Source organism: Galendromus occidentalis, unplaced genomic scaffold (assembly GCF_000255335.2).
Source record: "Galendromus occidentalis unplaced genomic scaffold, Mocc_1.1 scf7180000077463, whole genome shotgun sequence".
Taxonomy (NCBI): domain Eukaryota; kingdom Metazoa; phylum Arthropoda; class Arachnida; order Mesostigmata; family Phytoseiidae; genus Galendromus; species Galendromus occidentalis.
In genome coordinates this window covers 752,072-765,003 of record NW_003805451.1, presented here as the reverse complement: position 1 = coordinate 765,003, position 12,932 = coordinate 752,072, and the positions used below count along the sequence as shown (strand labels likewise).

At 52.0% G+C, this 12,932-nt stretch overlaps 2 protein-coding genes and 1 pseudogene across 2 annotated transcripts; 1 reads left to right on the top strand and 2 right to left on the bottom strand.

Annotated features, from left to right (window-relative positions):
* Window positions 1-193: 193 nt before the first annotated feature.
* Window positions 194-3,381, bottom strand: LOC108864382 (uncharacterized protein K02A2.6-like; annotated as a pseudogene).
* A 6,004-nt stretch (window positions 3,382-9,385) lies between these two features.
* On the top strand, window positions 9,386-9,952 carry LOC108864380 (uncharacterized protein K02A2.6-like). The gene has a single exon (XM_018639892.1). It carries the CDS (start codon window positions 9,386-9,388, stop codon window positions 9,950-9,952), a length of 567 nt encoding a protein of 188 aa, XP_018495408.1.
* Window positions 9,953-10,972: 1,020 nt separating this feature from the next.
* Window positions 10,973-11,839, bottom strand: LOC108864379 (uncharacterized). The gene has a single exon (XM_018639891.1). It carries the CDS (start codon window positions 11,837-11,839, stop codon window positions 10,973-10,975), a length of 867 nt encoding a protein of 288 aa, XP_018495407.1.
* Between the last annotated feature and the right edge of the window lie 1,093 nt (window positions 11,840-12,932).

The following is a 12,932-nucleotide window of genomic DNA, read 5'->3' as shown; positions in this document are numbered from 1 at the left end:
GGTGGAACTCGTATTTGTAACGTCCAACAGAGAAGCACACTGGGCTCGGTTCGACCAACCCGCAACTGGGGCTTGCCTGCATGTCAGGCTTACTTTATTGTTTTGGTGTATCCTCTCCTTCGTCTTCCGTACGTGCATGTGAGCTGCGCTATCCTAACTATCGATGCTACATACTTCCCTTCCCCGAAAGCTTTCAACTCCGACGCTTCAGCACAGATCTACCGAAAAACTCCGGTGCTTTGCGCACTCGGTTCGGATACCTAGGGTTCCCGGTTGCCGCATCACTCTTTGGGACCGCCGCCAGGGATCTCGCGTTCCATGTCCTTCCGTCTGACATTCGGAATGTGGACTGCCCCACCTGACGGTCCACTCTGACGGGTGCTGAGAATCGCCACGCACCCTTCGTTACAATTCCTGGTTTCTTTATCCGCACTTTGTCACCCTCTCGCACCCGTGTACCTGACCGATGACCGACTTCGTTTTCCTTTTCGAGTCTTCTCCTTTGGTTTTCTTCGATGCGTGATTTGATCTCTCCTGACGGCTTAATTCTGCGTAGTTCATGGAAGTCTGTGATTTGAACTCCGGATCTCATTGCCCGGCTGTGCAGCAGTACCGACGGTGACTCGCCGGTAGTGGGATGAGGTGTATTCCTGTAGTCGGCCAACATTTCTTGTATCACAATATCTAAATTATTCTTATTCATTGACATGAGTTCCGCTGTTTTTAACATGTCGCCTAGGACTCGATTAAATCTCTCGACGAGTCCGTTGGCCTGAGGGTTATATACCGCTGTTCTACAGTGTACAATATTATGCTGCTTCATGAACAAGTCAAACGTTCGGCTCACAAATTGAGGTCCGTTGTCCGACACTATCTCTTTCGGGGTTCCTTCGCACGTGAAGACATTCCTCAAGAACAGAACAATTTTTTCTGAGGTCGCCTCTGACATGAATCGGACAACTGGCCATTTCGAGAAGTAATCTACTACTACCACTGCATAGCGAAACGGGGGTGGTAACCTATAATGAGGGCCTCGAACATCGATACCGATCTTCTCCCACGGACCTGTGGGCGGCGGCACAACCTGTGCCAACGGTCTCTCTGTTCTAGCCGACTTGTCATGCGAGCCACAAATCTCGCATAACTGTACAAGGTGTTCCACCCCCGCGTCCATTCGTGGCCACCAATACCAGTCTCGAACCGCCTTTTTTGTTCGAGCCATTCCCTGATGACTCGTCCCGTGAGCCGCTTGTATTATTCTCTCTCTCAAGCCTGTCGGCAGCACAACTTTCTCTCCTCTCATGAGAATTCCATCAACGACACTCAATTGTTCATGGATAGACTGGAAAGAGCGCAGGTCTCCGGTTAGTTTCTCAATTCCGAATTTCGTTGCGATTATCCGGACAACCTCTGCCAACGTCTCGTCCCGCGACGTTTCTAGACGAACTTCGTCCAGCGTCAATGGAGCCAGAACGCCCGCCATCTGTGCTACGATTACCTCGCCGTCGTCATCTACCTCCACCGCCCCCTCCTGTGCCTCTGGTAGTCTCGACAATGCGTCCGCAATCACGTTCTCGACTCCCGGCTTGTACTCAACGTCGAAAGCGTACGCTCCCAGCCTCTCCGCCCACCGCGCCAACCGTATCGACCTACGGTCTGCTCCCTTCGTTCCGAAGAGCGAAACCAGCGCCCTGTGGTCTGTCTTTAGCGTAAAACGTCTCCCCCAGAGGTATACATGCCATTTCTCTATCGCCCATACGCACGCCAAGGCCTCTTTGTCACTAGTGGAGTACCTGCGTTGAGTTTCTGACAGCGAGCAGGATGCGTACGCCAGTGGTTCTAGCTTGCCGTTGACCCGCTGCTGCAACACCGCCCCCAAGCCATAATCCGAGGCGTCGGTGGTCAGCACCAGTGGTAACGCTGGGTCGAACACGCGCAGCGGCGCTGCCTCCGCTATTGCTCCTTGACGGCACGGAACGCTAATCGTTGTTTCTCCCGCCAGTCGAATTTCACTTCTTTCCGAAGCAATTCTCTGAGCGGTTCCACCAATTCTGCGTAGCGGGGGACACATTTGAGATAAAACCCCGCCATGCCCAGGAAGGAGCGCAATTGAGAGACATTCTTTGGCTCCGGCACATTCTCTATTGCTTTAACGTTGTCCGGCAATGGTTTCACCCCCTTAGAACTCACAACATGGCCCAGGAACTCCGTCTCCTCCACTCCAAACACACACTTGTTGTTCACCTTCAAACCCCTTTCGCTAAGGGTCCTGAGGAGCCCTCGTACCCTTTCATCGTGAACCTGCCTCGTTTCGCCAACGACCAAAACATCGTCCAAGTAGCAGATAACTCCCTCCAAGTCTTTCAAGGTTTCTTCCATGAATGCCTGGAACGCTGCCGGGGCCGAAGCCAACCCGAAACAGACGCGCGTGTATCTGAATAGCCCCCACGGTGATACAAACGCCGTGAGATCTCTCGATGATTCATGCAATGGGATCTGATGATATGCCGACCTCAAATCGATTTTCGAAAAAACTCGGCCTTTTGCCAGTCGCTGCATGAGATCCTCAATATGTGGCAAGGGAAACGCGTCCTGGACCACCGCTTTATTTACCTCCCTAAGGTCCACGCACAACCGAACATCGCCGTTTTTCTTCTCGGCAACCACGATCGGGGAAACCCACTCTGACGCCTGAATACGTTCAATTACCCCCTCTTGTTCTAGTCGATCGATGACCGCTCTCACTCTTTCTCGTATCGCGAACGGCAGCCGGCGGCATCTCTGTTGCTTTGGCGTTACCTCTGGCCGAACCCTAACTTTATGGCAGAAATGTCTGACGTTGCTCGGTCCGTCATCAAAGACCTCCGGAAATTCTGACTCAAAATCTAGTTCCCTCAACGATGCGACGTGGCAGGTCCCCTCTCGCACGTTGATCGTCATTCCCAATTTCCGCATTATATCAACTCCGAGGACGTTAGCCCCGCTCCGTGCTACAAAGAGTAGTCCTCTCACGCTACGTCCCTCATAATCGACCGAAGCCTCAGTCACTCCCACCGTTTCAATGATTTTCTTATTGTACGCCCATATCTTTCGATTCGTTTGTTTCAGAGGTGTTTCCCTGAGGTAGGTTTTGTACGTGAATTCATTCAAAACCGAGACCTGAGCTCCCGAGTCAATCATGAAATCTATGTGTGACCCATCCACTCGAATTCTACACATTATAGGCTGATGGTCTCCTCCTACAGAATACACTGATGCTGATATACCTGTCTGTTGAATCTCCGACTCCTCGCATCCGGCTTCTGTATCTTCATCGATCGCACGTATTCCACGACGCCGACATTCCTTCGCGAAGTGACCCTGATGCCGCAGTTCCAACATTTAGGCCTCGCGGGTGGCGCCCGGCTTTGGCTCCGTTTGCGCTGTGATGACATGCGGGACTCTTGACGCATATTTGGGGTCCTTCCTATCGCGTTGATAGCATTAGGGTCTCGCAAGGCCGTGGCCACCTGTGCGCTTATCTGAACGGTCGCCGCCAAGCGCCGCGCCTCCACATCAGCCGCCTCGAGCCGGACGGCCATTTGCACGGCGTCCTCCAATCCGAGATTGTCACCTTCCAGCAGCAACCGCTCTCTGATTTCGCTGTTTGATGTTCGTGCTATGAGCTGGTCCAGCACCGCCTGATTTTCGGTATAATGCCGGAAGTCGGCCCTAGCAGCCAGCCTTCTGAGATTTGTCACGAACGTTGCCACCGATTCGCCCTCGTGCTGTATTCTCGAGAAAAACTCGCACCGACAGACGACTTTCGATTTCCCCTTGCAGAATCGGTCTCTTAACCGCTGCACTGTGTCGTCGTATTCGGGCTGCTGACTCTCCGCGCTCACGGGATGGCTCAACGGGGCGTTTTCGATGCGTGAAACTGTCGTTGGCCCTCCAATCCGAGAGCGTTGAGCAAGGTGGCCTTCTTCCTCAGATCGGAGAAGTTCTCTCCGTCCTTCGCCAGCAGATACGCCAAAAACACTTGATACCACTCGTCGAAAGGAATCTGTGGCTCTCCTGGTTCCGCCAGAAACGGAGGTGGGGGTACTGCATCCATGACGACTGCGCCAATTTGTAACATCCAACAGAGAAGCACACTGGGCTCGGTTCGACCAACCCGCAACTGGGGCTTGCCTGCATGTCAGGCTTACTTTATTGTTTTGGTGTATCCTCTCCTTCGTCTTCCGTACGTGCATGTGAGCTGCGCTATCTTAACTATCGATGCTACAAGTTCATGTAACATCTGGATCACATTCTTCGCTGTAACGTTCGCCATCATTTGTATCTCCACCCATTTTGAATAATAATCAACCACAACTACCGCAAATCGATATTTTTGCCCCAAAGTGTCGTCAGGTCCTCGGATATCAATCGCTAGACGCTGCCACGGACCCCTCGGCCAATCCGTGATCCGCACTGGAGCTGTTGCGGGCTTGGCCGTCTTGTCTAGTCTATTACACACCGTACAGCTCTTTATGACCGATTCAACGAAAGCGTCCATCCTGGGCCACCAATAATACTGACGAATCCGTTGTTTTGTCCGGCTCATTCCTTGATGTGCGTCCTCATGTGCTATCCGCACCGCTCGTAGTCTCAACTCAGGGGGGAGAATCACTCGTTCGCCCCTCAGCACGACTCCATCGACCTCCGATAGATCTTCTTTCACTGTATCCAATTCCGCGGAAAGTTTTGCTTCTTCATCTCCCCGAAGCCATCTCAAGATCTCTAGGAATTGCTCATTGGCTGCCGTAGTGTCTCGGATTTCCTTCCACTGGAATGGTCTCATGACTTCGCTCAATTGAGCCACCACGACCTCTCCTGGGTCTGGCATCGCGAAGAACCGTTTCGCCGGTAGTCTTGATAACATGTCTGGTACCAGGTTCGTCTTCCCTGCCCTGAACTCGACAGAGAAATTGTAATTCTTCAATCGTTCTGCCCAGCGGCCGATTCTCATCGGTCCTCTACCGGTACCGCTGGCTCCAAGTAATGTCACCAAGGCTGCGTGGTCCGTTCTCAACACGAATCGAATGCCCCACAAATAGAAATGAAATTTCTCCACGGCGAAGAGGCAAGCAAGGGCCTCCCGCTCTCCCGTGGAATACTTCCGCTGAGTTTCATCCAACGAACACGACACGAAAGCAACCGGCTTCTCTCCATCTACGTGTTTCTGTAGTAAGACCGCTCCCAAACCGGTCATACTCGCATCCGTGGCCAGAATCGTTTCTAATTTCGGATCGAAGATAGCCAGCGGACACGCATCGACAATTAGTCTTTTCATTTTCCCGAATGCTTCCTGTTGTTCTTCACCCCATACGAACTTGACTCCTGATTTGATCACTCTCCTCAATGGTTCTGTGATATCCGCGAACCTTGGCACACACCGCAGATAAAATCCAGCAGTGCCTAGCACCGACTTCACTGTAGTTGCATCTGTTGGCGTAGCCAACTCTTTGATTGCTTGAAGGTTGTCTCGGCACGGACGAACTCCCTCCTCCGAGAATTCATATCCGACGAATTCGATCTTCCGCCCTCCAATTACGCATTTATCGTTCAGCGTCATGCCGACTTGTTGTATACATCTTAGGACTGCCCTGAGCCTCACATCATGCTCTTCTCTGGTATTCGCGAATACCAGAATGTCGTCGAGATAGATCACCACTCCTGAGATTCCCTTCAGCACTTCCTTCATCATTCTTTGGAACGCTGCCGGAGCACTTGCCAATCCGAAGCAAACTCTCCTGAACCGGAAGAGTCCCCACGGCGTTATGAAAGCCGTCAGATCCCTCGACTCCTCCGCCAGCTCTAGCTGATGATATGCTGACAACAGGTCGAGCTTTGAGAAAAATCGGGCGCCCCTCAGCTCTACGCATAGGTCTTCGATGTGGGGTAAGGGAAATATATCCGGCACGACGGCTTCGTTCACCTTCCGTAGGTCTACACACAACCGCACACGTCCGTTTTTCTTAGCGACGCATACGAGTGCTGAAACCCACTCCGCGGCTTCGATAGTTTCGATCACCTTCCTCTCCAGCATTGTGTCCAGTTCTTTCTTCACTTCTTCACGAATCGCCAGGGGAATCCGTCTTAGCTTCTGTTGTACCGGTCGGATTTCGCTCCTCACCTTGACTCTATGGGCGAAGCCTTTAAGTCGACCTAATTTGTTACTGAACAATTCAGCGAATTCTTCACGTAGTGATCTCTCCTTGATCTCGTTGACAATCATCCGCGACTTCGAACAGTCGACCAGCAACCCGAGTTTCCCGAGCGCATCTCTTCCGAGAACAGATCGACCTGACTCAACCACGAAAATCCGCATTTCGGCTTCCCGCCCCTGATGCGCTATCGAAACTCTGGTTCCTCCCATAACTCGAATACGTTCGCCTGAATAGCTCACCAATACTGTCTCAGACTCTTCCAGTCCGTCCAATACATGCTCGCACTTCCAGTATCACAGAGGAAATCCACACGCCTACCATTCACTTCGACACTCCCTGATACCTCGTCCATCGCCTCTAACAGATGACGAACTCTATAGACCTGAACGTTGCCGTTTATTCTACGAGCCTCGCCACTACCAGTGATCCGACGACTCTGCATCGGTCGGCTCCTAGGACAACATCGAAAGAATTGTCCAATATCTCCACAATGTCTGCACGACTGAAGTCGAGCCGGGCAACGATAAATGTCGCTGTTCTGATGGTCGAAGTAGTTGCAATTCGTGCACGGGCTCTGTCGTTCTTGGGTCGTCATGCGCTGAGGGACCTGCTGTCTTGCATTCCGCCTGATCTCGTTCACGTCGACAGTACGTTCAGCGTTGACCTCCGCCTTTCCAATCTCGAGCCGTTCCATCGTGACCAGTACATCCGCCAGGGACTTGTCGTCTGGCAATTCCAATAGTCGCTCCCTTATATCCGAGTTGGCTGCTCCGGCAATCAGAATCGACTTGACGATTGTCTCTGGTCTCATATCAGCCAGTTTGCATCCTGCCATCAGCCGGCAAAGATCATCATGAAATTCCGCGGCAGACTCGCCGGGTCTCTGACGGCGTCGAAAAAGTTCATTTCGGAGCATCACTACGGATCTCTTCTGTCCGAATCTTTTCAGCAAGATCTCTTTTGATACTTGGTAAGTTAGCTTCTCTTCTGAATATCCGCTCGTCGCCGCATCGAAAGCTGCCTGCCCCGCCTGCCCGAGGTGGCAGGTCAACAGCGCCACTCGGCGTGCATCACTGACCTTGTCCGGTTCCGCAAAAGCTGCCGTCAGGTACCTTTCGAACGACCGAATCCACTCAGTCCACTCCGTTGTAGGTGATATCCCGATTTCCGGCCAGAAAGCGCTCGGTGTCGGAATTCCCATCGTATTCATTGCCGTTCGCCCACTCCGATGTTTCCGTGATCCGTCCGACTAAGCCGCCACTCCGTCGCAATAACTTCTTCTAGGCTGCTCTCCTCGTGCACTAGTTCTTCCCGACTCCGCCAATTGTAGTATCGGCCGATACCTGTCTAAAGTTCCACTTTAGAGGAGGGGACCGGTGTTCCTTCGGGCCTAGCCCAACAACAAGTCTCTCTGTTTATTCTAGCGGTCTCCAACATACATGTACCTACGTGCACGTTTATCAGTCGACTCCGCTATCTAATCGCTAGATACCACAAAAACCCGAGTCCAGCTTTCTTGAATATTCTCTGTATGATTTCATTGCAGAAGCTGTTTGCTGAAAGCACACCCTTCGACAGCAAGCTAGCCACCATTCTGCCCCTGTTGTCGAATGTCAGCATCGACGTATCAAGATGCTTCGATGACGCCTATTGTCTGCGGCGTCGTCTGTCCTCCGACTTTGTTCCGTGAAATTTTCTGTGGCATTTCATCACATTTGTACTCCCCTTTGAATATTGAAGCGGCGCCTGTAGCGCCACCTGTTTCTATAAAAGCCAGGGCTAGTTCACAATAAATTATCGATGCTTAGAGCCAACCTTCGTTGTCACGCTTTATTTTGGTGGCAGCGGCATGGGAAGCAGCGGAGCCACCAGAGAGAACGTGCTGAGCACGGAAAACCTCGCTGCATTGTCGGAGGTTCTGACGCCCGTAAGCACCTTGCCAGCATTCGATCCCGTCACACCAACGAAATGGTTAAGACGGCTGGAAATGGACGCGAGCGTACTCGGATGGTCAGATCAACAGGTCCTCTAATTGGCGTATCGTACAATGGATGAAGATTCCAAGATCTGGTTTGTAGCTGACATAGGCACTCGATCTACGTGGACGTGTTTCAAGGAGAAGTTCTTAGTGCGTTTCCCGGAAGGGAGTAGGAGGTCCCCGGCTTAATACTACAGTCATGGACGGCGCCCAAACGAGTCCGTCACGCCCTTCATCAGAAAGAAACAGTCTCTGCTGATCGAAGTAGGAATCCCGTTCTTATTCGAGGACTTCGTCATTGAGATCAGAGAATCCTGTAATTCGTGTGCATTCTCGAATTTCCTGGTTACCGCGAACCCAGAATACTCCAAGTCATTGATGAGAATGGCTGACAGTTACTCTCCTCCGGATGACCGGGAGCCGTCGCCGGACATTGCCAAGGAAAGCGTTGATCCTAAGCTTGGAATTCGCTTACTCGTCAGAGGACCAGAATTCTCAGATGCTACACGCTCATTCCAATCGCGACTTCGAGAGGAACAGAGCAAGAATCTCGATTACCTCCGGAAACTGAAGATTCTCCAGAATGGCATTCCGCTGGGGAAGTACGCCATCCGAGAAAATTTGCTTCATCGGGAAGGTCGTGTGTGTGTTCCCGGTTCCTTGAGCGAGGAGGTTATCATGTGGTGTCATGATAATCGAGGCACGGCACACCCCGGAATCCGGGGCACGGAGCGTCGTGTACAGGCAACATTCAACCTCGGTAGACGACTTCGTCGTCGTGTGAGGGAGTATGTTGAAAATTGTGAAGTTTGTCATCTCCGACGTAGCGTGCCTTCGGAGTCATCTTTGCTCGTAATTGCGCGGGGTCGCCGCTTAGGTAACCAAACATGTCAAGACGGTCGCTGGAGGTCATCGATCGCTCAGAAAGCATCTGGAAATGACAAGAGCGCGTCGAGACGAAAGGTGTCACATCGCATCCCGTCCAGGCTGGAAAATTCGTTGGAGGTGTATCAGAGAGAGTATCCGCACTCTGTGGACCGCTGCTCCTCGCAGCGGCAAAGTCCGCCACGACCCTTCGAACGAGGACGTTCGAAATCTGTAGCATGGCCGAATGAAGCGGCACCTGTAGCGCCACCTCTTTCTATAAAAGCCAGGGCTAGTTCACAATAAATCATCGATGCTTAGAGCCAACCTTCGTTGTCATGAGGACGATATGGCTGGACACCCGGGAGTGCGAAGGACTGAGCGTCGCGTCCGCGAACGGTTTGATCTTGGACGGGCCTTCCATCGTCGCGTTCGCCAGTATGTCAGAGACTGCGAGATTTGTCAGAGGCGCAAGCCGCCTCAACAGAAAGTCGGCGATATGCAACCTGTGGTGCCGCCCGGGAGACCTTTCGAGAAGGTCGGGCTGGACATCGCTGGTCCGTTCAACGTTCCTGGGCGTCCGCCGGTCTACATTTTGGTAGCCGTCGACTATTGTACGCGCTTCGTGCATCTCTTCGCTGCCGGGCGGATTTCGGCTCCGTTCGTGGTGCGGTCTCTCGAGATTATGAGTGCGTCTCTGGGACGTATCGGGACGATTGTCGCCGACAATGCGTCGTGCTTCCGAGGTACGTTGTTGGCTGATTATCTGCGGAGGGTTGGGACTTCGCACATCCGTACAGCCGTGGGTCATCCTCAATGCAATGGTCTCGCGGAGAGGACCATACGGACGTTGACGGATCGTCTTGGTGCTCTCGTGCTGGAGGGGTTCACGGCTTCGAGACAGCCTTCTCTTTGAACACCACTGTGAGTGAATCGCTACGGGAAACGACCTTCGAAATGTTATTCGGATTTCCGGCGGTCCTTCCTGGGGAACCCCCGCGGGTCTCACAAAGCCGCCGTTCTGTACAACAAGTGCGGGAGGAAGGCCATCGGAATCTTTTGAGGGCTCAAGAGCGTATGAAGAGTCGGTCTGACGTTTCGAGGGTGGAACCGGTACACTTTCGTGTTGGCCAGGAGGTACTGGTTCGGATCACCAAAGTCATGCGTGGCCTGTCCAAGAAGTTGCACCCACGCCCACGGTTCGTGGGGCCCTGCGAGGTGGTGCGTCGGCCTGCCCATTCTACCTATGAAGTACGAAATCAGTCCAATCGAGTGCGGACCCTGAATGCTAAAGACTTGAAGCCCTTCGAACGAGGGCGTTCGTGAGCAGTAGCGGGGCCGATTGAAGCGGCGCTGCTGTCGCCGGGTCATCCTATAAAAAGGGCTGCTCGAGTTCAGAATAAATCCTATCCATTATCACCGGTCTTCGTTGTTCCGCTACAATATGCAAAATAAGCGCTCAAAATAAGCGAAATGAGCGTGAATGATAAGCAAAATAAGCGTGAATAATAAGCGAAATAAGCCTTAAAAGCAAGAGAAATAAGCATTCAAAATGAGCGAAATGAGCACTCAAAATGAACAGAACAAGATTTCGAAATGCGCAGGATAAGATTTTTAAATGAGCGGTGATACGGTTCCATTGATATCAATCGTCTAGAATTAGTCACGATCATCGCAAAAAATGACCAGCATCATCTTTAAATTTTCAAAAGTGAGGCATTGACGTCGGTCATTCAGCGTGTGCTTTAATGCAGAGAAGCTCCTTCCGACATCGGTGGAGGTGATCGGAGCATAAGTGAACGATGCGATTGCGGAGGGAGAATGGCAGCTCTGGAAGCTCGCGGTCGAATTCCCTTGCAGGACTTCCGCGATTGACTTCTGGGTGCCATAGTCAGGGTTGTTCGCAACCACAGAAACGCATTTCCTGGCCAGTCGTTCACCCACGGGACCTGAGATCGCCTTGAGATCTCTGAGCGCCTTCGAAAATAAGTCCATCGCGTCGGTCAGGAGCGCCGCTCGTTCTTCGAGCTGGGTGATTTCTGCAGACAAACACCCGAAGTTTGAGAATATGAACTTTGAGAATATGCTTTATAGATTGCTCTCCGATCATTTCTTTGACAGCTCGGATGCTGACCGCGTCATCTGCGTCGAGTTTGTCGATAACTCGCAAGAATTCTTCGAAGTATTTGGCATGGTAAACTGCCGCATTCGACCATGTTCCCCATCCCGTTAGGATCGGTTGAGGGGGGAGTGGAATCCCCGGAACAGTCGCGCGAAAAATCGTAACCCTTGAGGCCGCTTTTAGGAAGATCTTCTTGCCGTTCGAAATGGGCCGGTCAACATTCGGGTACATGCCTCGGATCTCCTCCGCCACACGATGTAGGGCGTGGGCGGCGCACGTCACGTTAAGCATTTTGGGAAAGCTTACTTCCAGTGCCCTGCCCGCTTTTCGCATATACGCGGCCGCATCAGTCAAGAAGAGCAGGACTCGATCGTACTGGACTCCGTCGGGCCAAAGCAGGCTGAAAGCGTTGAAGAAAACTTGCGCCATAGCTGTGCTGTGGGTTCTTTCCAGGCTCTCAGCGTGGATCGGAAATGATGCGCTCCCCGTCGGGACGAGTATGCCGATGATCACGTGCGCAACGAAGCGGCCGGTGACATCGGTCGTTTCATCGGTGGACACCCATATCGGATTGTTTTCCACTGCATCCCTTCTACGCTGGACTCTCTTCTCGTACACGGGTTTGACATAGGAGACGGGATCTGCTGCTCCGTTTTTCCAGGAAGTTCCGTAGTTTTGCATCCTCTAACTTATGCAGAGGTATATCTGCGGACACGAAAGCCTCGCATACTTCCATGCTGGAATGGGATTGCTTCCCAGAGACTTCCGTGCAAGGTCCTTCTTCGGGCGCAATGGCGGCTTCTAGACACCGACGTTTGATGTGTCTCGAACCCTTCACGTGCTGATCCACATCGAGCTTCTTCAAACTGAAAATCGTCCGTTTACATGCTCTGCAATTGAGATTTTCACCGTCGATGTGGAAAACGTCACTGCCGAAGATACGGACGAAAGCTTCCAGCCTTTCCGGGTTGTCGCAGCTGTTCTCGGCATGATTTCCTGTTCTTTTCCCGAGAGGCGGAACACAGAAGACACGCTTGAAGGCGAATACTTGTTCACGAGCTGCTGGTATGGGTGCACGCGAGGGTGTGTGAATGAATATTCGTCGGCAGCGAATTCTCGTCGAGTAAGTCGAAATCTCGCGAAATGTTCGCTGCTGATATGAAGATGATCCACTCACAACATAGATGTTGGTGAACTCTGTTGGGAAAGTCGTAGTCTCGCGGGTCATTTGATCTCCTCTATATAAGCCCGACAAAATTCGCTTAAGAATACATTCGGATATAACCTCGTTATTCCACTCGTGACTTGTCGTTTTCTTGTGGTCTCGATTCTCGTCCCGCAGAACTTTGATTGATTGATTTATTAACCATCCCTGGTGTAACAAGATTCACATAATATCCAGGAGACCCCATGTGCGGGGGCGAGTCTTCTCAGCTGGTTATAGGTTGGTGGATCCGACGTTTGCAGGGGACGTATCTCATCGTCTCCCGCTCCCATCTCTCTAGACTTCTTTTTGTTCGCTCTACAGTTTCTCGTATTGAGTCTTCGTGTAGGCCTAGTCTTTTGCGGATCTCTGGCTCAGAGCTATTCTCTTCGTCGCACTCCATGATGACATGTTCCAGGGTTTCGTTAGGGCAGTCGCACAGCTCACACTTTCCATCTATTTCTTCGAACCTGGCTCTGAAGGAGTTTGTGTTGAGGAAACCGGCACGGGCACCTGCCGGGAGGGTACTCCCTCTTGTGTTGTCATATACATGATCAATTGTGCCCCTGT

Excerpts from the sequence above, each read along its gene's own strand:
- LOC108864379 (XM_018639891.1), bottom strand. The coding sequence starts at position 11,839 with ATGCAAAACTACGGAACTTCCTGGAAAAACGGAGCAGCAGATCCCGTC.
- LOC108864380 (XM_018639892.1), top strand. The coding sequence starts at position 9,386 with ATGGCTGGACACCCGGGAGTGCGAAGGACTGAGCGTCGCGTCCGCGAA.